Source organism: Perognathus longimembris, chromosome 8 (genome assembly GCF_023159225.1).
Source record: "Perognathus longimembris pacificus isolate PPM17 chromosome 8, ASM2315922v1, whole genome shotgun sequence".
In the NCBI taxonomy this organism is placed as follows: domain Eukaryota; kingdom Metazoa; phylum Chordata; class Mammalia; order Rodentia; family Heteromyidae; genus Perognathus; species Perognathus longimembris.
Genome location: NC_063168.1, coordinates 59,303,449 through 59,328,400, shown reverse-complemented (window position 1 = coordinate 59,328,400; position 24,952 = coordinate 59,303,449). Strand labels below are relative to the sequence as shown.

Genomic DNA, 24,952 nt, shown 5'->3' with positions numbered 1-24,952 from the left:
ATATAATACCTATGCATTCATACACGTTTACCACCTAACTACTCTGTGCTTCAAACTATGTGTATCTGCTCTTTTTCATGAAATTATCATCTAGCCAGGAAGTTAGAATTTAAATACATAATAAAGTGTGCAGAGAACAGCAACATATGGAGTAATTGGAGCCATTTGACAACAAAAGACTATAGAAGATAGGGCCAGTCAGAGTGGAATGCATTGATAATCCCAGTACATGGGAAGTGGAAACAGGAGGATTATATTAGTCTGGGCACTATAGTGAGATTTTGGTTTCAAAAATAAGACAATCAAATAAATATAAGATCTAGAACAAAATTTCAAGGCAATAAGAGAGTCAATCTGATTAAAATATTATATATATGGTGTGTGTGTGTGTGTGTGTGTGTGTGTGTGTGTGTGAAATACCATGAAACAACCCTTTCAACAATTAGCATAGATAGAATGTAGGTGGCAGGAATGTAAAACAGGTCCTTGGAAAAGTGGGGATGGTGAATGGAGAGGGTGAATATGATCAAAATACTTTATGTACATGTGTGAAAATAGAACAAGAAACCTTGGTGAAACAGGTAAGGTTGGAAGGGGAGATGAGGGAGGGTGATAGAGGGCATGAATGGGATCAAGGTACTGTATGCATATATAGACATGTTATAATGAACTCCCTTGTGCAACTAATGATACTAATAAAAATCGATGCAGAAAAAAAGTTGAAAAAACTCCCAGATCTTAAGTGCTGAGGAAAGAGTTGCAGCAGTTAAGTTGCCAAAAGTTACACCACAGGTTAAACTGCTGACCTTAATTGCTTTCATGATTTAGTTTTCTGGTTTTCAAGCTCCACTACCCACAGAGCTTATTGGTCTGTTGGAAATACCAATCTCTCTAGCATTTGGAGCAAGAGGAGGCCGGAACAAGGTTCAAAATGAGAATAAGGAATATCTGTTCCACTGTGGAAGCAACAAAAATTTAGGAAATTAAACAAAGAAACAAACCAGGAAAGATACAGCATCAAGACTTAGGTGAAGGCAGTCACTACCCCATCTGTTATTCATAGCTATGAATAAATAGTAGACTTAATGAACTACCTTTCATTTTCTCTTCTAATGGTGGCACCTAAGTTTATAGCAGGTAGTGCAAATCTTCAGCCACAGCTGAAGCCAAGACATGTCCTGAGTTTCAGTAGTGTCTAACTCTAGAAATTGGTGGGAAAGGCTTGGGATAGGACTGAAATCTAGCTTTCAGTAAATGGCTGGTGAATATGTGTTTGAAACTGTTTAGTTTTGTTCATTGACCAAGTGTTCTAGTAAGGTAATGTACCTAGCAGGTGTTCTTCCTCTTAAAGATATGGCACTCCAAGACTTACTGTCAGGACTGGGGATATGGCCTAGTGGCAAGAGTGCTTGCCTCATATACATGAAGCTCTGGGTTCAATTCCCCAGCACCACATATACAGAAAATGGCCAGAAGTGGCGCTGTGGCTCAAGTGGCAGAGTGCTAGCCTTGAGCAAAAAAGAGAAGCCAGGGACAGTGCTCAGGCCCTGAGTCCAAGCCCCAGGACCGGACCTACTATCTTCCCTTTGGTTTATCCTCCCCTCCAGTGACAACCCACCAGATGTCCAGATTTTGCCTCTAAGAAGGAAGCAGTGGTGCTTCGAATTGGTTCTCAGATTCCTATCTTCATGGTTACCTGGGAAATGCAGAATCTCTTGGCTCCCAGACATTCGGAATCAAAATTGGCAGAGAAGCACTGAGTTTGACAGCAGCTTCTAGGGGCCTGTCTTCATGTTCCTGTGGCTCATCCACTCACTATCTTTCCACAATGGATAGGAAATAACTGCCCTGTGCACCAATCCTGACTCTTCAGGGTTTAAAAAAATTGTTTTTCACCAAACATCCTGGTTTCCTAACTCATTGGTGATGGCAGAATTGGGGGTTTGTGGTCCACAAACTCCCACAAGTACATTAACCATATGACTTCAGCCTATTGTTCACCTTGTTTGATTTTCTCTTTTATTATAGCAAAACTTGTGACCATCATCACACTTCCCTGTCCCTGTAGAAGATAGTTATGAAAATGGAGTGAGCTATGGAATGTGGAAGCAGAGCCCATGTAATGCTCTGAATGGCATGGCCAAACCCGTGGTTTCCAAGCCAGGCTGTAAATTAGAGTCACTTAGGGAGGGAGCTTTCCAAACTGCCGGAGTCCAAGCTCCAGCTTAGGGATTCTGACTGAAGTAGTCTTGGGTTGGGTCAGTTCTCAGGCATCAGTAGGCTTTCAAATCCCCCCTGGTGATTCTAAAGTGTGGCCTGGGTTGAGACCACTGGGGTATTGGGGGTACTTAGTGAAGGGAGTAGCCTGGCCCTCACCGTGAGGGGTCCATTTTCACCTTGGAGTAAAAGGCAAGTCTTAATCACTAAGAAATGGCTTCAAATGTGCCCACCATCACTGAGGAGGAAAAAGGGGTGATTCTTCTAGGGGGGCAGGGGGAGGACACAACCCTCAGCACAAGGCCTTCTTGGGGGTGGCCACATCAGTTCTGAGCTAAGACTCAGAACAACGCAGAGAGTGCGAGACACCCTGGCTGAAGGGCCTGAGCCAGAACTCTCTCCTTGATCTGCAAGGTAAAGTCCTCAGCAGCTTCTTAATTAGAAGGACTGGAGGACAGATGCCAAGTCTTACCGAGCGTTCCTTGTTAATTACTGTCTGCAGGACAAAGCACCATGGTTTGTGCTGACTGTAGGCTTGGGTCCCTTTCAAAGATGTCTACTTCCTTTATCTAGTCCTAAAGAATCCCTCCAGTGTCACCTTCTGCAGATGTGATGCCAAGTGCACCCAGCTTGATGTTGAGAACAAGGGTCCAGTACCCAGAGTAGGCACAAAACACTCTTGGAATTGACTTGAATACCTATTTCTTCTGGGCCGTCTATAGAATATGAAGTCATTTGGTAGATGATTTTGGTTGAATGCAAGAAAGCTGCACTTGGACACTCACCACATCCTTTCATGCAGGGTTTCTTTTTCTTAAAAATATTATGAAGTAGTTGTGCAAAGAGGTTCCAATTCCCTAAGTCTGGTTATGAGTACAATGCATCATGGCCAGTGCGTGCAGATTTTTATCCTTGCTTTTCAGGGGAAGAATCTGGGGTTTAGAGAAGCAAAGTCAGCCACCCATTGGCATTTAACCCTTCACTGAAGGGCTAGCATGCACACTTGCTTCTGTGTTCTTTCTGCCAGATGTCTAGGGCATGAATACTGTATGTACTATAGTACATGTACTATATTTTGATAGCCATTAAAACTTTGGGGACATAATTTGAAGATTTTCTAGATTCTTGTTGCTCAACGTATGTTCTGTGGCTGGGCACACAGGTGGCTCAAACCTATAATCCTAGCTACTCAGGACACTGAGATCTGAGGATTGCAATTTGAAGCCAGCCTGAGCAGGGAAGTCTGTGAGACTCTTTATCTCCCATTAGCCACCAAAAAGCCAGAAGGGGAGCTGTGGCCCAAGCACTAGCCTTGAGCGCAAAAGCTCAAGGACAGTGCCCAGACCCTGAGTTCAAGTCATAGAACCAGTGCATGTGTGCTTGAGTGTGTGCGTGTGCGTGCGCACACACACACGCGTGCACACACATACACACACACACTTTAGAGCAACACCACTGGAATCCATCTGGAAACTTGTGACAAATTGCAAAGCTTCAGGTCTACTACATCAGAATTTATATTTCAATAAGATCTTACTGAGAAATATTTTCATATTGAGGAATTAGGGAAATCGTAGATTTTAAGCCATTTACAACATTGTCTCTGAGAGCCAATTAACACGTGTGTACGTATTCACACAAATTTGAGGATCCAAAATTATATTTATGAGAGATAACACTTGTAACAATAAAATTTTTGATCCTTCTGGACATATCCTAATAGACATAGGTTATAAATGGCAGCTTTGGACTAATAAACTCTTTTACATGCAGACAGCAAGGGAGACAAGTGAAAAGAGACACCCAAGGAGTACGCCACCAGCAATTATATCTCCTGGCTCCAGCTGGCCCTTTCACAAGGGCTGTTTCCCCCTGCCTCTCAGTGGAGCCTGATAGACTTTCCAATTATGTGATTCCAATGTTTGTCATTTTATTAATTAAAGTCCTGTATGTAAAGCAGGAGCAGCATTGTGGCCAGACCTAATGCTATTATTTCCTTCATAGCCCTTTCCTCCTCCAGAGGTAATTACTGCAATTTTATGTCTAGAATGTGTCCTGGTTTTGCTATGCATATCTCGTGGCAGCTTTAGCACCATCTCTTGAACTCATAAGAAGATATCATAATAGGATTGAAGCTGAAAAGACTTCAATGGTACTAAATAATATCCAGACTGCATGCAACATTGGCAAAATGTAGGAAATACTTGCGGAGATTGCTATCTTTCTTTAAATTTCTGAAGGTCAGTGGGAGTTCCATTGGTAGAGATGAAACCAAGGGTGGCTCTCCAGTGTGTATTTCATTTCAATAGAGAGAAATGTGGCTTAGCAGGCAGAGATACACAAAGATGAGCTTGCTTGGGGGTGTTGAGAGGTGCCCTATCTACTCCTCCCATTGAGGGAGCGACTGCAGAGTCTGGATAAGCAGGATTGGAATTGCTATCTGAGACATCCATACAAGTTCTGGAAGGGGATCAAGACTCTTCACTTAGCTAACATGCCACTGGATTGTGATTCTGGGTGTGACCTCGTAATTTTAAGAGTTCCCTGATTTCAGCATGGTATCTCATTAACTTTAGCTGAGAATATTGACTTATTGCAAAATCTAGTGCTTTTGTTCACCATCTTCTAATTTGCCCGGAAAAAAAATAAACAACAACTCTCTAGCTATAAATAACTTAATGAAAAATCAACCCACACAGCAAGAAGCTGGCCAGATGCATTTTTTTTAAAAATAAAAGGCAAATGAAATGTGATGCTGGTAAATACTTGCAATTACCAAAGCTTAAGAAATGCTGGACTTCTGGTCATGCAGGAGACATAAAAGACCAGGATTCTTCTGGAAGATACTACCTCCTGTTTTTCTTTTTTGAGGGATCACATCAAAACCAGGGACCACCTAGCAGGGACATGTAAGGATATGGAGAGAAAATATGAAGGCTATGCATAAAAATAATAATCTTGGGATTTCTGGCTGGTGAGGTTATAGAGTTGGTATTTATTTTTCTTCTTTGATCTTTCCTGTCCTTTCTAAAATTTCCACCAGTGAACACTTAGGACCTTGACAACTAAACAAAAACATGTAAAATAAATGTGGGGTACACAACTATTACAGTCATATTTATGAGGAATAATATTGATTTATGAAAATATAACATTAAAGATAAGAAGACACAAAATGCTTATATGTCAGGACATCAAATCAGTCTAAGCTCTCTATCCTTATCTACAGCTATGTTCAAAGTTCTACCTTGCTTGTCTGGAAGGAAATATGACAGCTTGGTGATAGAAGGTTTTTTTGGTGGATTGTGGGCAATTTCTCTTTTTACAAAATTCATGCTTTGCTGTATTTTCTTAATGCTCAAAAATGAAACTAGAGTACTTTTATAACAGGAATAACAACAAATGCTATATTTTAAAAGGCAGTAAAGGAGGATTCCGAGATTGTTGGGAAGAAGGAAAAGAGTGTCGTCTTGAGGAGGTCTGAGTGCTTTCTGAAGGACCCCAGGACATACTGGGAGTCTTGTGGGGCGCAGTGGACAGAGTTCTGGGCTGAGTGGACACAAGCACTGCGGACAGAGCATGGGCTATGGAATCAGAAGGTCTTTGGTTCTCATTTGGTATGGAATATCTCAGAGTGTCAGTGTTTTCATCTGTAAAATGGGGCCAACAATTACCCTCCTTGAAGATCTATTACCGGGTCTTAGGTTATGTGAGATCATGTCCCTGTGAACAAAGGCATCTGATTCTTTTAGATCTGATCTTTTATGGTGGTTTTGTTTTTGGGGGGGGCGGGGATAGTTCTGGGGCTTGAACTCAGGGCCTGAGCACTGTCCCTGAGCTGCTTTTGCTCAAGGTTAGCGCTCTACTACTTGAGCTGAGCCACAGCTCAAGTGGACTGAGGAATCAAACCCAGGGCTTCATGCATGCTAGGCAAGCACTCTACCACTAAGCCACAATCCCAGCCAAACTATTTGTTTTTGTTTTTGTTTTTGTTTTATTGTTGGTTGTGGGGCTTGAATTCAGGCCCTGGGCTGGGGCTCAGGTTCGGGCTCTTTTGCTGAAGGCTAGTGCTCTAACACTTTGAGCCATAGCTCTATTTCCTGATCCTTTATGTTGAGAAGGGTAGGCACGGCATACTATGTTAAACCAAATAGTGCACACGTGCATGCACTCACACACACATACACACTCACACACACACTGACATACACACACACACACACACACACACACTCCCCAAACACAAAAAGCCCCTTAAAATAAAACAACCCCCCCAACCAAAAAACAATACAGAAACCTAGAACAGGATGGGGGATACTATATTGAAGTTTTCAATCTGAGAGTGAGGGAACAGAAGAAGACACTGTACGAAAGGAAATGTACTCATTATAACCCCTATGCACTTCACCTTTACAATAACAACAAAGTAAAATGTAAAAATCGGTCTTGTTTCTTATCTTTCAGGTTCTTTTGAGAGTTAACTTTTTAATATTATGGAAGGAAAAAGGTGGTCTTTTCTTCTGAGGTACTATGTAATGATATGTGCAGTTTTGTGTATCAACACGTGCTCTATGCCTCAGTTTCTCTGTGTGCATTGAAGCTGGGGCTGAGAAATGTTTTTTATCATCCTCTTGCAGGGGACCAGGATCAACTGTGTGCAATGAAAAAACTTGTATGACCTTCAGAGAGAGAGAGAGAGAGAGAGAGAGAGAGAGAGAGAGAGAGAGCGCCCCAATGGAAGTAGCATGGACTCAAGGAGGCATAGGAGGGTCTGCAGAGGCCCAGAGACGCCAGGAGTACATCCTTTGATAGCTTGGGAGGGGCTGTGTGCCCACTAGGGTGTTGCTGTAGGTAAGGGTCACATGATGTGTTACAACATCACCAGTGGGAGCCACAAGGGTCGGCAATGAGGAGGCCTGAGGCTTTTTAGTGGGACCAAGCTCTGCGCCAAGGACCACCAACAGTTTAAGCACACATCTGAGCCTCAACGTAACACTTCACGTGCTTCCGTTTCTTGTACTGGGGAGTTATTAATTTTGAATGGCTCAAAGGCATTAAATTAATGATGTCCAACTGCAGTGACAATAGCTGTTGATTATCTTATCCCATTAGCCCACATCCCTGCAGAGCCAAGCACATCACAGTAAGTGGTGACAGTGTTGAGCTCTATGGCCTCCTTATTCTAGAAGCTGAGGGAAGAATTACTTTCACTCAGAAATCTGTGTCGGGCCTCATCTATGAGATCCTGGAGACTCAACGAGGAGTCTTCTTGCTCACCCCTATTGTTGGAGGGCTGCATAATAAATTAATTAATTATTGATTAAGTGGGTCTATTAGGCATGCTCTCCTGACACTACTGCTAGTAAAACCAAGAACATTAAAGAAACAAACTTCCAACTTGTCCACATGTTACGTGCTGCGTGACTGGGAAGAGCAATCAGAATAAATGAGAATGTACCACTTCAGCCCTTCCCTGTACAATGTCTGTAAGTAGCCACTTCCTTGAGTCTGAGCAAGGCATGGCTAATGACCGTAATTGCTTCCGCTCACAAAGCATTGCGAAGGTGACAAGAAGTTTTCATATTTTCATCTGGTGCTGGGGACAACCTCACACAGCAAGTAAGACAGTGTTATTGCTTTTTTTTTTTTCTGATTTGTTGGACATGACTTGCTTGAGGTCAGATGGTTCATAAATGAGGCATAGCTAGAATTTAACCTCAAATGACCTCGGTGGAGTCCAGTAACCTCAGAGTCTTTACAGATTTGGCCTTGGAGTTGCACAGACCTAGCCTGACTTGTGGCTGCATTGCTTCTAGCAGGTTGGCCTTACTAAGACATTACGATCCCGAAGCCCTGGTTTTTGCATCAGTAACTGGGGTTTGCAGTCCCCCACTGTCTGTTTTGATAATAAGGAAATTAAAGTAAAATGCTTAGCATACAGCCAGCTTTCTATTGGGGAGGGAACAGTATTTTATTTATTTATTTTTATACTGGTACTGCGGCTTGAACTCAGGCCCTAAGTGTTTCCTCTGAGCTTTTTTTTACTCAAGGCTAGCACTCTACTACTTGAGCCACTGCTCCACATCAGGTTTTTGTTTGTTTGTTTGTTTGTTTGGTGGTGGTGGTTAATTGTAGATAAGAGTCTCATGGACTTTCCTGGTCGGGCTGGCTTTGAACTTTTGATCGTCAGATCTCAGCCTCCTGAGTAGCTAGGATTACAGGCATGAGCCACCACTGCATGTTGGGGACCAGTATTTTGTACACACATCCTGAGTTGTCTTTACTGACACTAAGAGTCCTTTATCCCTGCCCCAGACTAAGGAAAGGCTCCAATTTTTGTTTTTCCTATGGTATGGAGAGCTAGTATGTCTGAGGGCCTAATGAAGACTTTGGGTTTGCATTTAGTGTCCTGCAGCTGAGTAACAGATACATGATCTGAAGGCTAGAAACTATAATGTTGAAAACACATTTCTGGAACTTTTCTGTTAGAGAACGTATCCGGCTCCTGTGTGGCTGGTCACGCAGTTGGAATCAGTACTTGCTGATTCACCATGCTGCTGTGGCTTCTGTGGCCCCTCCCTGGCTTGTCCCTCCCACTGGATGTCTGACAGCTCTTACAGCCAGTCAAGTGGTCCACTGCCCAGCTCAGGCTCCACTTCAGTAGCTGGGGGAGGATTCACTCACTCCCAGGGCAGCCATGGGAAAGTTGAGAGTCACTCTTCTTCCATAACGAGTTTTGTTACAGATGTTTGGGGGACTTACAGGGGACCTCAAGTCCCAGATGTTCCCAGTGAGTCTTGATAACAAGCCACTAGAACAATACTTTTAGAACCACTCCAGCCCTTCCCTGTGCTGCTCTCCAATGGAAAGCTGCACATGCTTGGTCTTGCTGAGATTATTGTGCCTGTCACTGGAACCATTGACAGTGACAAAGAGCCAATGTCCTCCCGGGCTTTTCAATATGCTGTCAGCCCCAGGGTGACTCCCAGGGCAGGGAAAAGGCAGCCAGAGTTGAGATCAAGGTTGGATTGGTACTCTTCAAAATGCATTGTGCATGGTCCTAATCATGATGGGAAGGTGAAGAGAAATCGGGCAATGTTTGTGTTTAGAGGAAGAGGTGGTAACTGGAGGCTTCAGGAAAAGAATCTTCCTCTGAGCTTCTTAAACTGAGGAACATTTCCCTCCTCAGTCTTTTTGAGAGTCCTTGAAGCTACACAACCTCTCGGATATTAAAGCCGAGAAGAAGGAGGTACTATCCTTGAGGTCTCCCAGCTAGAAAGTGGCAAGACTCCTTCAAGGTCTCTGTGACCCCCTCCTAGCTCTTCCTACTGTACCATCCTCTCTCTTGAATGCTTCTTTTGCCTTGGTTTCACGTGGCCAGCCTGATTCCTCTGGACATGGGGGGAAGGGGGGGATATCATGGCTCTTGGCTCATGAGGCAGGAGGTGGCAGGAGCCCCTTGCTGTTCTGACTGTTCCAGATGTCAGCATCTCTCTGTGGGAGCCAGAGGGGCATTCTTCCCAATGAGCTCCTGGGTAGACAGCAAACAATGTAGATGGATAGGTCATAGGTTGGGCGCTAGGTCCTGACCCTAGTCCTAGGGCACAAAGAAGGTATTTTCCAAAAATACGACTGCACACTCAGAAACCAGGGTCTGTGAAGACAACTCCTGGCAAGACCTTTTGGATATTCTTTTGTTTTTGTTTTTGAGACAATGTCTTGCTAGATAGCCTAAGCTTGCTCAGAACCCACTGTGTAGCCTAGGCTGGCCACAAACACATGCTCCTGCCTTCTGAGTACTGAGATTACAGGTGTGTACCACTACATCTGGCTTGCTTTGCTCTTAATCAAAGCAATCACTGAAGCCTGATGCTGGACTTACTCCTGAGATGAAGAAAATCCTATGGTGGCAAACATTGTAGCATCAAACAAACTGGAGGTTTTGTTGTTAAATGCTTGACTTAAGTGGTCTGAGTTTGGAGGGAAGCAGGAAGGGAAGGAGGGGGGTGATGATGATGTTAATACCCTGGAATCTCTTCTAGCTTGTCGCTGGTCCCTAACTATCATAAATAAGGTTTCTACACCCACCACAAAGTATATAGCACTAGTCCGACTTCAGCCAAAGTTGGCCCTCGGCAAGACTTGTTCATTTCCCTGCTGTCAGCTGCCAGCCATGGCACAAGGAAGAATGAATGAGTAGGGAAAGGGGAAGGGTACAGCTCCTATCCCCCTCCACAGACATGTTTTGTGTAGAAAGTAGACTGGTTCTAGAAATGAGAAGCTGACTCAGGATGATGCCTGCTAGGTTTTGCAATAGCTTCTCCTTCCTGATCCACTGATATAAGTTATAGTACCTGGGGCTAAGAACAGAGCACCTACAATGAACACATAGTGGCATTTGAGTCCCATGAGTGAGCAGCAATGGCTCCCCTTTGGATGCCAATAAGGTGATGTTAGCCTCTTGCCTCCAGAGGTGAAAAATGGCACTGGAGTGGTATTCTGAGTTAGCTGACTGTGATGCCTGAGGCTATTAAGTTCTATCAACTCCTCCTAAGGCTGAAGAGTTGCCATCTGCAGAGACAGAAAGATCATGAAGCTCAGAGTCAGTCTTCTTGGGGTATATTTTTTTTCTTGTTTTGCTCCTATCCCGGGGACAAGTGGTAAGCGTCATGACGCGGATCACAGGTTGGGGGTGGGGGGGGGCGGGGGTGTTGGCCCTGACCTGCATGCTCTGCTCAGCAAAGGGAGCTGAATCAAATATTGCTGCTCAGCCTCTGCTTCTGCTTTGTGGAGGGTTTAGGGGAGCTGCTGAAGGCAGAGATCTTTTACTTTGGGGTTTTCTCCTCTATCTCAGGCATCTTACAATAATGATGACCCCTCTTCTCCTCCTTTTCTTGCCTTTCCACGGAGGATTTTTGTCATTGAGTTTGATAAACTTTAAAAACACAGCAGTCAGAAGAGTTTCACTCTTTTTCCCTCCTGAAAATCTTTGTCTGCCCGCGGGGAGAAAGTGGGGCAGGCTTGAATAAGCCCAATCAACACTGCTATGACTCGCACCTTATTTTGCTTCTGACTCACACTGAGAGGCTGCAGGGAAAGGAAGGGTCTTGTATCCAGAAGTGGTCACCAGCACCCTGAAAAGTCTTAGAAAAGCAACTAGAGAGCCATTTACTGAAACAACAACAACAACAACAACAGCAGCAGCAGCAATCCCCTGTTTTCTAGCCTTCATGGCCCTGCCACCTTTAAGGCCTCTTCTTAGGAGGGCTCTGAGTAGGGCTTGACGGAGGGCAGAGGGCAATTCTAGGTGCCAGTCTTCTTGGCCATGTGCCTCTGGGCCACATCTCCTCTGGCTTTCATGACACGGAGTGTGGATCTCCTTCCTTCCATGCTACCTAACCCGTGCAGACCTGGTGGAACCTAACAGCTTGCCTTCCACCCTGAACTCAGCAGCTAGTCAAAGATGACTCATCACTTGGGTTGGGGTGACACCAGGGTGATGCCTGTGTGTGTGTTTATATACAAATATGAAAGGTCCAGGCAATTGGTGGCTCCCATTCCAGCTACAAACCGATCATTACAAACAATGGTGGGTCACACCCCCAATTCCCCAGTTCCTTATATTCTTGCTGTTTTCATATTTTGGAGGGGAAAGCAGATGAGGGGAGCCCACCTCCCCGAGTCTCCTCCCCACCCCCACCTCCTGTCCTGGGCCTTGTTCTGGCCTGAGAACATGATTTAAATTATTCTAGTCACAGGCAGGCTATTGAAATAAAACAGAATTTCAAACCACATGGGGCTTGTTGAGACAGTGAAGCTTCCAGAATGTGTGAAAGGCAGGGGGAGGGGCAGAGCCGGCCCCTGCCACTCTCTTTTCCTCTTTATTATCAGCAGCTGAAATGCCGCACACATCCGAGAACGTCTTAAAGCCAAGGCAGACTGGAGCAGGTCTGACAGCCAGTGAGCACATGAAAGCCACTGCACGGCTCCCCTCTCCCGTGGCAACTTTAATTATTTGAACTGGAGACTTGGTGAAATAAAAATAAAAATAAAATAAAAATCAGAATATATTGTAAGTGGTCCCCCAGTTCCCTGCAGAGGAGAGGTTTGTGGCGGGGAGAGCCCCTGCTCCCCTAAGAAGAATTCCACAATGTTCTCTCTGTGTGTGGCTAGGCTAGGCAGAGGTCTTTAAATATTCATGCTCTACTGTGCAGACAGAAGGAGGAGGCAGTGCCTGCAGAAGCAGCTGGCAAGAGAGAGGTGGCAGCAGTGGCTGGAAGAAAGAGGTAGGGGTTGGCACCCTTCTGGAATGTCCTGGAATTTGGGTTGGCACAAGCTGTCCTTTGGCTCTGTGTTCATTGTTGGTGGGCATCTGGCTGGGTTGCATTGTTCTCCCAGCCCTCCATCCCCGCCCCCGCCACCCGGCCTCAGCTCTGGTCCCATTCCACCTTTTCTAGGCAGGTGCTCTACCACTTGAGTCACACACTCCCACCTGTTACATTCCATCATTTCTAACCCCTTTTCTGACAGTGTTTCTAAAAGGCTGGTTTCATCATACAACTTAGGGCCATGTGTAGTGGAGGGAAATTGCATGGGTTTGGGATAAACTGAATTCATGTTTGGCAAGCATGTCTACAACCAATAAACCTCAAGTTTCAGTGTGCAGCCAAGTTATCGATGGTGGGATTTGTCTGTACATAGTGACATCATTCAGGAGGTCCAGGGTGGGGCCTAAGAATATCCATTTATTCCATGCTTCTCTTACCTCAGTTGGCTCTTCTATGTGAAAGGGAATCCATTGGGAATCCATTGATGATTATGAGGTGTCTTGAGGGAGCATTTTGAGATATTCTGTCATATGTTAATGTCCTGTGGCCCAGAAGTAGTTTGGGTTTGGAGAAAATGCTTTGTGGTAGCAGCACTAGCCCTGGAGCCCAGGTTGGTTAGTTGCTAGTCTCTGTGGAATCAGGCTTCATCTGGAGCCTCTACCTAGAGCTCTGTCTAGTGTCTACCTTCTTATACTGAGGTCAAATAGTCAATGGAGCCCCTTCAGGGCTAGTGGTATTTGAAGTTAGCCCCAGTTAACCCCATGGTCTCCTACAGCCATGTAGGATCTCCTTCCACCAACCTGAATGAAGGAAACCAAATTCCTGATTTATGCACTGAGGATTAGGATGTAGTAAGTCTTGGGCCTTAGAAACCTGGAAATACGTATTTCCATTTTGGTTTTTTATCTTTATCTTATTATTATTTTTTTCAAAAACATTGCTGACAACATTGGGAATGCAAAGGCCCGCCAGTACCAGACAAATGGTCTATAGAGCAGAACTTGAAGCACTGTAATGAGTATAACCCTCTAGAAGTGCGAATGGTGTGAATGTGGGATGGACTCATTCTCTGCCCTTCATGGTGCCCGCTAAGCCAAGTTCTGCAAAAGGGCAGAAAATAGCAAACATAGCCTCGAGCAAATGGTACTGGAGGAAAAACAAAGTAAAAGAAAACACCTGTTTCAGCTATTGATCATCTCAAAGGTTATTAGAGAAGTGATGGAGTATTAGAAAAATATCACTTTTACCTTGACATTTCTTTTATGTTCCTCCTGAAATTAGGCTCATGTTAAATCCAGTGAAGAATAAATTTAAAGACCAAATGCTTTTAAGGCTCCTCCTTTCCACTCAGGTGGGCCAACCATCTGTCCTCCTAAGACTTCCTCTTAGGAAGCCTTCCTTTCTAGGTACCTGCGCTGAGGCATCTGAGAAATATCAACAATGACTGTGTAACTCCACCATCTGCATCAGATAGCATGGTTTCTCAAATACAATTTAATTTAATGAGCCTACTTTTTTCCTGCCCAGATTTCTTCCAAAAAGGCTTTAAGGTAGTTCAGAAATATATAAAACCAAGTAAGGTAACATAAAGTAGAAAAGGGTAAGAAAGCTGGGGCAAATGTTGAGTTATAAAAATCAAACCTGGAGCGAGGCAGCAACACACTACACATCACAAATTCCTATTTTCTCACGAGGAGGGAGCCTCGACTTTAATTAAACCATTCCTCTGATTATAAAAATTGTGCTTCTTTTTCATTCTTCTTTGTTTTATGTCTGAGGTCTTATTTCACAAGAATCCCAGAGGGCTTGAATTGTGTCCCTTAGCATGGGAACCATGCCTGTATGTATCTCTGTTGCCTACAGCCCCCCTCCCTGGGATTTCCACCAGCCAAAGGAGGGGAAGCAAAAAGATGGTTGGTTTCACAATGTCCACAACTTGAAGGAAAACAAATTGCTCAGAGGAGGAGAGCTATTCTTTAAACTAAGCCAGGAATGTCTACTCTGTGCTTCCAGAAAGCAGGACTGGCCAAATCTAACCTTAGCTAGATTTCTGTGGTGGGCAAGATCTGGGCGCAAGCTGACTTCTAAGATCTTGGTGTCTGAGTTTTGACAAAAGTCCTCCTTCTTTCTCCATTCTTCTTTTGAGTGTTTGTAAAACAGGATGCCGGGCACTGCTAGCAAAATATAGTAGTGCTTACTTTTTACCACATGCTTTTTCTAAGATTATCTATCTGTCTATCTATCTATCTATCTATCTATCTATCTATCTATCTATCTATCTATCTATCTATCTATCTGCTGTCTGGATATCTATCTATCTATCTATCTACTGTCTGGATATCTGTCTATCTATCTCTGATTTATATATTTACCAATAGTATCTAATTCTCACCTCCTTGGGGCAGGCACCAATAGTGTTTCCACTTTTTAGGTTGTGTTCACTATGGCCCTGAGAGGCTAACTTCCTGCCCAAGCAAATAGCACAGTTATGAATATACACATACTATATGCAAATACACACATACTCTCTCTTTTACACATGCACACGTACATATATACATGCCACATTTTCTAAAATGAGAGATATTTTCAAGCTATACATTTGAAAGATATCTAATAACCAGAATATGCACATAGAAGATTAAAAGACTAAACCCCCAAAGAATCAATAATGTAATTAACAAAGGGGCCAATGAACCAAACAGATACTTCTTAGAAGAAGCAGCAAAATGTGGTCAATAAATGCATGAAAAAATGTGCACCATCCCTGACAACAAAGGAAATGCAAATAAAAAGTAGCATTGTATTCCATCTCATTCCAGTCAGAAAGATAATCATCAAGAATTCAACAAATGCTGAGCAGGATGTGGAGAAAAAGGAACCTAATACAATGCTTGTGGAAATGTGGATGGATGCAACTATGATGGAAGTCAGTATGGAGATTCTTAAAAAAAATAAAAAACAAAACTGAAAAGGGAATTACTCTACAATCCAGTGATACCACAGTTGGACATCTATTTGAAAGAATGCAAGATATAATAACCCATCTGCACACTCACATTAATTGCATCACTACTCACAATACAGCCAAGTTATAGAAACAGAACAGTTTGATATCTATCTATCTATCTATCTATCTATCTATCTATCTATCTATCTATATTTCTTTAAAGATGAAGATTCTGTAGGAAGATTTTGTAAATCATTCTTGTTCCTTTCCTCTCAATTTATGTATAATGGCACATAATTTCTGAGTCACTAAAATCAAGATCCTCTGGTAGATAATTTGGTACTGGTATATTGTTATTATTATTAATTATTATTATTGGTGGTGGTCACGGGGCTTGATCTCAGGGCCTGGGCACTGTCCCTGAGATTTTTTGCTCAAAGCTAGTGCTCTACCACTTTGAGCCACAGTGCCATTTGTATTAGTGTTTAAGGGTAAGATTCTCTGCACAAAGAATCTTAACTATGCTGGTGGTTGCAGTTGGCCTAAAACACCGGGCTATGTTTTCTGGGTGTGGGATACCATAGCATCTAGGCTGCTTGCTTGATCTGTTCAGGTTCATCTGGACATGAGCAAGGGTTAGGGGGAACCTTGAGACTTGCCTCACAGGGAGAGTTCTTCATTGGTGCCGGAAACGTAGCACTGGTCACAGTAGCATTTTCAGAGCTAGGGACCTCAGTGGTGCTGAGCATCAGGGCATGGCCTGGGGAGAGAGGTTAAGAGTCACAAATGTACGTTCCTTATGGAGTAAGGGCTCCAGAGAGGCAGAGTGAGTGGACTACATGTGATTCTTACCTAGCCTAGAAACATCTTAGAGGACATCAATTTCTGATCTACATTGGATAAGGAAGCCCACTTGTTGTTGTCAACAACCCCCAGATAATGCAGATACTTTAATCCCAAAATAGTTTCGTGGTTTAAAGCTGTTAGCTACCTGTCTAGGAGGTCCCAGTACCACGAGCCTGGCTACTACTTCCTCAATGTCCCAAGCTCACCATCTTTAACCCAGGAGCAGCTTGAAGCAGTTAGATTCTCCAGCTTGATGCCCTCTATAGTGTCATGACCTCTACTCCCTTTCCCCTGCTCCCGACTCAGCCTCTCCAGGCCTGCCCAGTGAGACTTATTTCTTTAGTTTTTCTCAACGTCACTCAGACTGAAAGTCTCTAAATCCTCGGGAACTGTGGAGCATTTTAGAGACGGGAAGCAAAGTGAACTTACAGAACTCCAAGCAGCTCCTAGTCCTTTGTTTCTACCTTTTTCCATCTCTTAGCAAAATGTGTTATTGAGTTACTACCAAGAGACTTATTTGGAACAGGGTTACCAAGAAAGACTGGAGAACTCAGTAAGCATGAGCAAGAGTCAAAGAAGCTGGGATTGTGTGACTTGCAAAAGACAAGCTATTATGAGAATGTGTGTGTGGGGTCACAATTGTCTTAAATTGAAGGCCTGGCATGGTATTGGGGCTCTATAGTGAAACTTTGATCCATGAATAGAATTCAGGGAAATAAGGGATATTCTTCGAGGCACAGATAACTGCTCTATGGTCTACAGCTGTTAATGAGGGATATTTATTTGCCTTGGATCTGCGGGGTTGAGGGTGATCAAACAAGGAGAAGAGATATGAAGATCCACATCTGGCTCAATGTGATGTCTCTCTGCTCTGTTCCTTCCACACACAGGGTGCTAAGATGATGCAGTGTGTTAAGGAGGCTGGGAGAAGAAGTAGGAGCTCTTGGGTGCTGTGCATCTGGTGAGAGTCTCCTGTGGAACTCCCCTGTAGCCATGTAACTCCGTCTTCTCTCTAATGGGGCTATCATAAGAGCATCCTAGTCCAAAGCCAGCTCTCTCTGATTCAGCCAGCTTTGAAGATGGAGAGCAGACAGCTATTGGCTCTGGGTTCCATCGTGGCTGAGCTGGATGTCATTCTTTTTTTTTTTGGATGTCATTCTTTCACACACACACATTATTATTATTATTATTCCTTAATTCATAGGATATGTAATTTTTGCTTTGAAGGAGAAGGATATGGATAAAAGGGTTTTACTTCTACCAAGAGAGGGAAAATGGCAGATGAGAGAAGGAGAGAGGTTTCTAGCAGTTTTGTTTTGCCAAAAGATGGCTACCAGGGGACAGGCCAAGGCCAGGCCATGGCTGAGTGGCCTTGTCTGTGTAGCCTGACATTGGGAGCTATGAGGGCCTCATGAGTCCTTTCTGCCTAAACCCTCTTGGGTTGGCTTCTCTGAGTTGGTGTTATCCTATGCAAGTGGGGGCCTTTCTCTTGGGTGTGTGAAGGCCCTTTGTTCCTCTGATAGCCAAATAGAGCAGTGTTGGTGGGGACTCAAGCGAGCGGAGGATAGGAGCCACAGCTGGAATCTGAAGTGGGGTGGAAAGATGGCCAGGGGCCCCAGGGAAGGAACTGGATGTGAGATAAGAGCCACAGGAAAACCACACAAGCCTTCCTCTGCCTCAGTCTCCCTAGTGGCATTCCCTACTTCTCAGTGAATGAGGTGCTTGGAACATGGTTGGACCTCAACAAACACTTGTTGAATGAATTATTGTTGCTTGTGCCTTACAGTTAATCCTTCATTGAAGTTCTCATTTTAACAAATGAAAAGTGACAACGAGCTTGGCTGGAATCTAAAGCCTGAGGAGGGACTGTGTGTAAGCACCCTAGGTAAGCTTTGAGAGGAGTTGCTGCAGAGTGTGCCAAGGCCCCAGCTGCTCCACGCCTCCAGCCTGTCCATAGGAACATGAGGGTAGCTGTCAGAGGGAAAGGAAGAGAGAGATGGTACCTTGGTGGTCCTGGTACCAGGTGTCCTTTATACTCCTGACCTGCCAGCGGGGGGTGTGGGGTGAGAGGATGCCTTGGGACCAGCCACAGAAGTCATTCTCGAAGTTGCAGTAAAAGCCAGCAGGGAGATTACCTGTGGAGAAGCATAGATAGTTGTTGGCAGGACTTCTAAAAGGAAAACAATGGCAGTAACAACAAGCCAAATGAGCCAGGCATGACCAAAATATCCTCATTAGTAACGCCTCCTCAGTCAGAGCACTGATGTCTAACAACACAGATCATAACGAAGTCCCTACGCCATGCCCTAGCTTGTAGATGAGTTGGATGACAATTTCCTGATCCTTGTAAAATAAAATACTACTACTAATTACTCCACAGCGTGGGTATTGTCAGCCTAGTTTTATATATGACAAAGCAGAGGCTCAGAAATGGTAGGTAACCTGAGCAAGGTCAGATAGCTAGAGGGTCACTCAGCACTAGAACCCAGACCATCTGCCTCTCAGTCTGTGCTCATAATACTGACCACCATAAATGTGATCTGGGGAAACTCAAGGTATGACTTGCCAGAACACATTCCCAATGGCCATCAGAAGAACTGTGGTGGGAACACAGAGGGATTTTCAGCTGCGAGGGGATTGGTTTGGGTCTCTCAACGCATCCCTGTCTACAGAGATATCTGTCACCCCAAACCTTCCACTTGCTCTTCTTCATTTACCCATAGTTAAGAGAAGCCATCTGACTAGTTCTGAGCAGTGAAACATGAGTGGAAATGACAGAGGTCTTATCTGGACAGAGATCATGAGGTGAAAGGCCTTGTATAAATCTTGACTCTTCTTTCTTGCTAGAGTGACTGAAGAACTGTTTCTGCTGTGATGTTGGTGGGACCCCTGCTAGCCTGGGTCCCTAAGTGCTTGTGGGGAGCAGAGGCCCTTCCTACTCGCATCCTCACTGCTCAGGTGCTATAATGATTTCTGAAGGCATCCATCTTGAAGCCATTCACACTGGGGTCAGGGAAAAGTGTGGGGTTGGTTTGTCACTGTAGCATAACCACCTATCTGGATATGACAGTCCCAGTTATGAAGGCCTCCACAGAACCTATTGACTCAGCAGAAAGCATCCATAATCCTTTTCTCATACTAGTCTGAGCTCAGGTCCCATTGAGGAGGTCACATTCACCTCTCTAGGCCACATATTTCCCCACTGCTCAGAGGGGGAGGAAGAAAGAAGAGGGCTGAAGAGGGCTCACTTTCCATCAGCTTCCTCTAACATGGTTCCAGGAAGGCCCCCATCCCAAAGAGCTAGGCAGTCATTCTAGGCTATTTCAACAGTACCCAACAGCTCCAGGCCGAGCTGTGAAGAAGCAGGACTACATCTCCACACAAGGGGAAAGAGCTCTCCTAGCTGAGACCCACAGCTCTCCACGTCCTTCCTGTCTCAGCCTTTGGCAGCAGTAGGCTGACAAAAAGTGCCCCAACGCTTCCTGGCTGTGACAGTACCTTGGTGAATTATTACTCATTTCCCCCTGATTCTCCACGCGTTTCACACAGAGGCAGAATTATAAATTAAAACAGGCTGTCACTGATGTTGAGCCTCGTTTCCCATTTATACCCCCCTGAAGAAATCATTTCCCCCCCAAGCCCTGCATGTTCCTCTGATTAAAAATCCAAAAGCAAAGGAGATCTTTCTGTTTTATTTTTTACTCCCCCCCTCGAGGGATCTAACATCCACTTCTTTTGCAGAACAGAAACAAACTGGTGTGTGGAAGTGACCTTCCACAAAGTGTCCTTCACAAGTGTGCTTGAAAATCTGAGGTCCACAAGGGAAGATCCTGGTGCATGATGGGCTGGTGAGCAGGGAGGCAAGGCCGAACTGCGCAGCACAGTCTATCTCCTTCTCCTGGTCCCATCCACAGGTGGAAGGAGAACTAAGCCTTATGGGTGAGACTTACGAGTACTGGTACCAATGGGATTTCTGACACTGAGTTGCAGTCCCTGCCTCACCACTTCCTGGCGGTATGACCTGAGGCCAATTACCTCCTTTTCCAGAGCCTCAGGTTCCTCTTGTATAAAATGAAAGATGATAAGTGTCTATTCAGAGCACAGACCTTCAGACAAAATAAGGAAGTAGGTGTGGAAACACCTCATAAATGACAGAGCTAGGGTAAGTCTCAGCCCGTTGGCCCTGCCCTGCAGAGTTCTCTTGGGGATGGCTTGGGTAGCTGCACTGCCTCTGTCTTCCACTGGGACAGGAATGAGGGAAGTCATCAACATCTCCTGGAAGCATCTCTATCCTAGCTGCCAGAGGACCCAGCGTGAACTGGGGTGCAAAGCCCCATGTCTCTGTGATGGACTGAATCAAGGGAGAAGTGGCAGGCAAGATAGCTGGGCAGGTCAATGGCCAATCTATGAGACTCACATTAAAGGGGAGCAGGAAGTTCAGAGGATTTTCATTCTTTTAAGCACATCAGGGCAGAGAGCTCAATAAGCAGCCACTCTGGAAAAGAGCTAGTGGGGGTGGTTGCCCAAATCAAGACCCCCTTGGGTCTTGACAGAATATAGGAAACCATTGCTAGGGACCACGACTGAGTACTTGGCATAGTGTAGGACTTCCAAGTTTACTTGCTGAATGACACGAGAGAAGAGGGAGTCCTCTAACTACCTTGGTACTCAGAAACGGGGTCCAGGGACTGGTGTATCCACATGGCGCGTGAAACTGAGAAGCGTGGGATCTCAGGCTGCACTCAGCCAGCTGATTCTGAATCTGCATTTTTAGCAAGCTCTCCATTCAATCCCTGTGCCCCCTCCATGTTTGACAAACATTACTCTAAATGGCCCCCTTCTTGGGGGATAGCCAGGCATTTCATTGGCTCACTGGTGAGTCAGGCTGTGTGTGGGGTCAATCAATCTCACGGCATTTGGCAATTATGACACCTGATTCCACTCTAAGAGAGACAAATCGGTAGAGTCAAAGTGATGTGACCTCAGCTGCGGGAGCTGCCAAGTGTAAACTCCAGGCCAAATGACACTACCTCCTGTGTGACAACTGTGCTAACATTTTTGATAAATACGTGGGATCCATTTCCTTGAAAATATGGAGTCATGGGGGAAAAAACACTAGAAGAAATACATCAAAATATTATGGCTATCTCTGAATGTCTGAGAAGGGAGGGTTATGGCAATAGTATTTTCTCCTGTGCATACTTTTTTTTTTCTGGATTTTTTTTTCTCCAGTATTTTACAACCAGTGTGTTTCATTTTGCAATGAAGAAATAAACTGTGAAAAAAAATCATTTTTTTTCTGGCCTGCCAAGACAGATGAGATTTGTATCCTCACAAAAGAGATGAGATTATTAAGCCCCGGAAGGGGAAATGATTGGCCTGCAAGGCCCAATGAGCTAGTGACCCACTGGGGACTGGAGTGGGGATCTGACTCCCTTTCTGAGGGAACAACATTCCCTTGAGGTCCTTGGTCAGAATGTGCGGGGAATTTCCAGGACATATCTCAGTAGGGTACAAGGTCTGGTTTGGATTCAGAAATATTTGAAATTGGAAATGCAGAGGTGTTGACAGATACTGTGTTCCAGGAGAGGGGAACGGAAGCCTGTCCCTTCTCCCTCCTCCATAGAAGGGCAGCAGCAGAGCCTTCTGGGCTTCCCTGGTCCTTCCCGAATCCTTTGTCCTGGACACTTGCGTAAAGTGTAGCTGGATTTAGTTCTCAGCACTGCCACACGCTGCACATTCAGTTGAGTGGGGTACACAGTGGCTATGGCACCAGACTGAGCCTGTGCACTGCTCAGACACAAGTCAGAGTTGAATCGTGGAACGACCTCCTGAGCTTTCTCGTGTGAGATGGACTTGATGGTATCACCCAGCATCTTGGTGGCCAGGAGCTAGGCAATTCCCTGAAGAGGGCTCCTGGCCTGCAGCAGAGGCCCCAGTTGTTTTTTCTGGGGAATGTCAAGGGCATTTCTTGGGAATTTCCAGGTTGTCAGAGGGAATGAGGCACGGAAGTCAGGGAGAGGATATTTGCTAAGAGTCCTGCCAAGATCAGAGTGGGAGAAGGTTAGAATAACTTCTTGGGTTGGACTTTCCTCCTGCCAATTGGTTTCGGATTTCTGCAGCAAAGGACTCTGTGGCAGCGTTCTCCAGGGTGGCGGTGTCACTCTGACAGCTGGGCAGAGAAGCCTTTCAGATGTGGTGGAAAAGGCTGCCAGGCCCCAAGCTCCTGACCTCTGGTACCTGAGTTGGGCAGTTCTGAAACTGAAAGCCAGCCCTCAAAAATCCATGAGGGCCAACTCCTAAGGGGTAGGAAAGTGCCCTGAACCCACAGTCATTGGCTGGGTCCCAAAGGCTATAGTGATAGAATCACAGCTCTAACCCAATCATGCTGTGTGACCCTGAACAAATTAATTACCTTCCCTGTGCCTTCATTTTCCCAACTGCGAATCGGGACATGGCCCGTTCGACCTGTATCCCAGCTAGAAAGTGGATATCAGAAATCACTCAAAAGGCAATTGCGAAAATCACACAGTTCAGAGGCAGCGCAGGGAAGACTGCAAACACAAATTAAACTAGAGAAACGCACAAGAGCCACACACAGGCGGATGGATGCCCAGGGCACTGTGGGCGGCCCACGTGCATTTTTACCAGGCATGTTGTGACAACTCTGTCACAAAATAGTGACAGACCAACAAAGCACTTCCAGGAACCTCTTCACCAGGTTTTGATGTAAGCACAGACCATGATTCCATTCTCATCGGGAAGCCACCCTTGAAATCTTTATATAAAGATAAAGTTTTTAAGGACTGAAAAGGGAAGTCCTTATTGCTTCTTTTAAATGAGAATAAATAAAATTCTTTTTCCAAATTCTCAAGGAAGGTCTAGGTGATATCTGCAAAATTTCTTGCAGGTTAGTGATAAGGTCTTGAGGCCTATGTGTCTGGAGGTGGGACATTTGTTCTGGTTCTGGGCCCCCTGGGTGATGAGAGAGGCCAGTGGTAGCTGAATGCTATAGGGCTTAGAAAAATGAGGGGTAAGTGTGGGCTTAAAGAGCTTCGAAGGTCACGTCACAGGGTCTGATTTCATCTTGCATATTTCCCGTTTGCCTTAAGGATCAGACCACTTGACTCATAAGATCTTGATGGGCCACAGACCATGGAGGGCCGTGCTGTTTCTAGAAAGCTGAATGAGATATGTTGCTAGGCGAGTAGTCACAAGTGTCACCAGATGCCAGGAAGGCCATCGAAGCTCATCTGCCTGGGGTGCGGGCCACGGAGGGACATGGGGACATGGGTGGGGCTAGGGAATGGTGGGGAAAGCCCCTTCTACTCACGGCAGAGCTGGCCCTCATCTTCTCCCTGGCTGCAGTCCTGGTGGAAGTCACAGGCTTGCCCGAGCTGCAGGGCTGTCCCATTCCAACAGGTGAAGGAGCTCTGCAGGGCCATTTTGGAGCCTGGGGATGTTCCTAGAAAGGAGACAGACACATATCCTTCATCAGTTTGGGTGGCTCCGGGCACTGGCTGGCACTAAGGCAGGTGGAAGGGGAACTTCCCCCCCGCCCCACCCTGCCACTCTGATCGCAGGCACTGATGGTGCACTTGCGAGTTTAGCAGCTCAGGCCCACAGCGGAGCATGGGGTGGGAAACAGTCGGGAGGTTGAAGTTTGGTCCTTTTCCTCCACAAACTCTGGGGTTCTCTAAGTCATGGCTTTCACATGCCAGGGAGACAGCCTGCAAATGGAGTTTCAACACATAGCTGGTTTTACCTTGAAGATTGAATTTGGGCAAGCAACAGACTTGCCTGGCCCAGTGTATCTGGACATCTGTTTCTCCCATTGGTGTGACTTACTGAGTAGATTCTAGAGACATACAAAACTTTCTGCTGTGAAATGCAAAGAACACATTGGGAGGGCAGAGCCTTGTGTTCTGGACTTACTTGGCTCCTTCTTGACTGGCTTGAGTGAGGTGACAATGACCCTTTCCTGATCTTTTTGTTTAGGAAAAGAGGGATTTATTTCCATTTATTTTTTAAATAAAAATTGGTTAGTGCCCGAGTTTGAACTCAGGACTCCATGCTCTTGCCAAGCTTTTGTGCTCAAGGCTGGTACTCTACCACTTAAGCCATGCCCTTAGCAAAGCTTTTTTTTGCTGGTTAATTGGAGATGAAGTCTCTTGGACTTTTCTAGCCAAATAGGCTTTGAACTGTGATCCTCTGATCTCAGCTTTCTGAATAGCTTAAGATTACAGCTGTGATCCACCGGTTCCTGTCTGAAGGGAGGGATGTGGATGCTCAGATTTGTTCCAGCTCTGAAATTCTTTGATAAATCGTATTATCCAGGGGGGAGTAGAGAGGAGCAATTTATAAAGAACACATTAGCAGACACTAATTTTTGTATTAAAAACAATGCATTAGGATCATGAATAGTTCTGTGACACCTGGAGTCTCTGCATGTTGCAGAGATTGAGACTGTTTCTCATGCATGGCCATGTTTGTGCGCCAAGGGGCGGGGGCAGGGAAGGAGGAGGATTAGTGTGGTGCCTCTGGCTCTTGGACTCCTAATGGGTGTTGGGGAGGTCGTGGCCCCTGTGGAGATGAACAGCTCAGCCCCTGG

The 24,952-nt window shown here is 45.2% G+C and overlaps 1 protein-coding gene across 1 annotated transcript in view; it reads right to left on the bottom strand.

The window, feature by feature from the left end:
- Window positions 1–24,952, bottom strand: part of Alk (ALK receptor tyrosine kinase) — a 797,050-nt gene that overhangs the window by 100,412 nt on the left and 671,686 nt on the right. The window contains exons 6-8 of the mRNA XM_048353195.1: window positions 23,675–23,806; window positions 18,345–18,476; window positions 16,155–16,255 (exon numbers count right to left, since the gene is read on the bottom strand). Of these exons, the coding sequence (XP_048209152.1) occupies window positions 16,155–16,255; window positions 18,345–18,476; window positions 23,675–23,806 (365 nt within the window). The remainder of the gene's footprint in view (window positions 1–16,154; window positions 16,256–18,344; window positions 18,477–23,674; window positions 23,807–24,952) is intronic.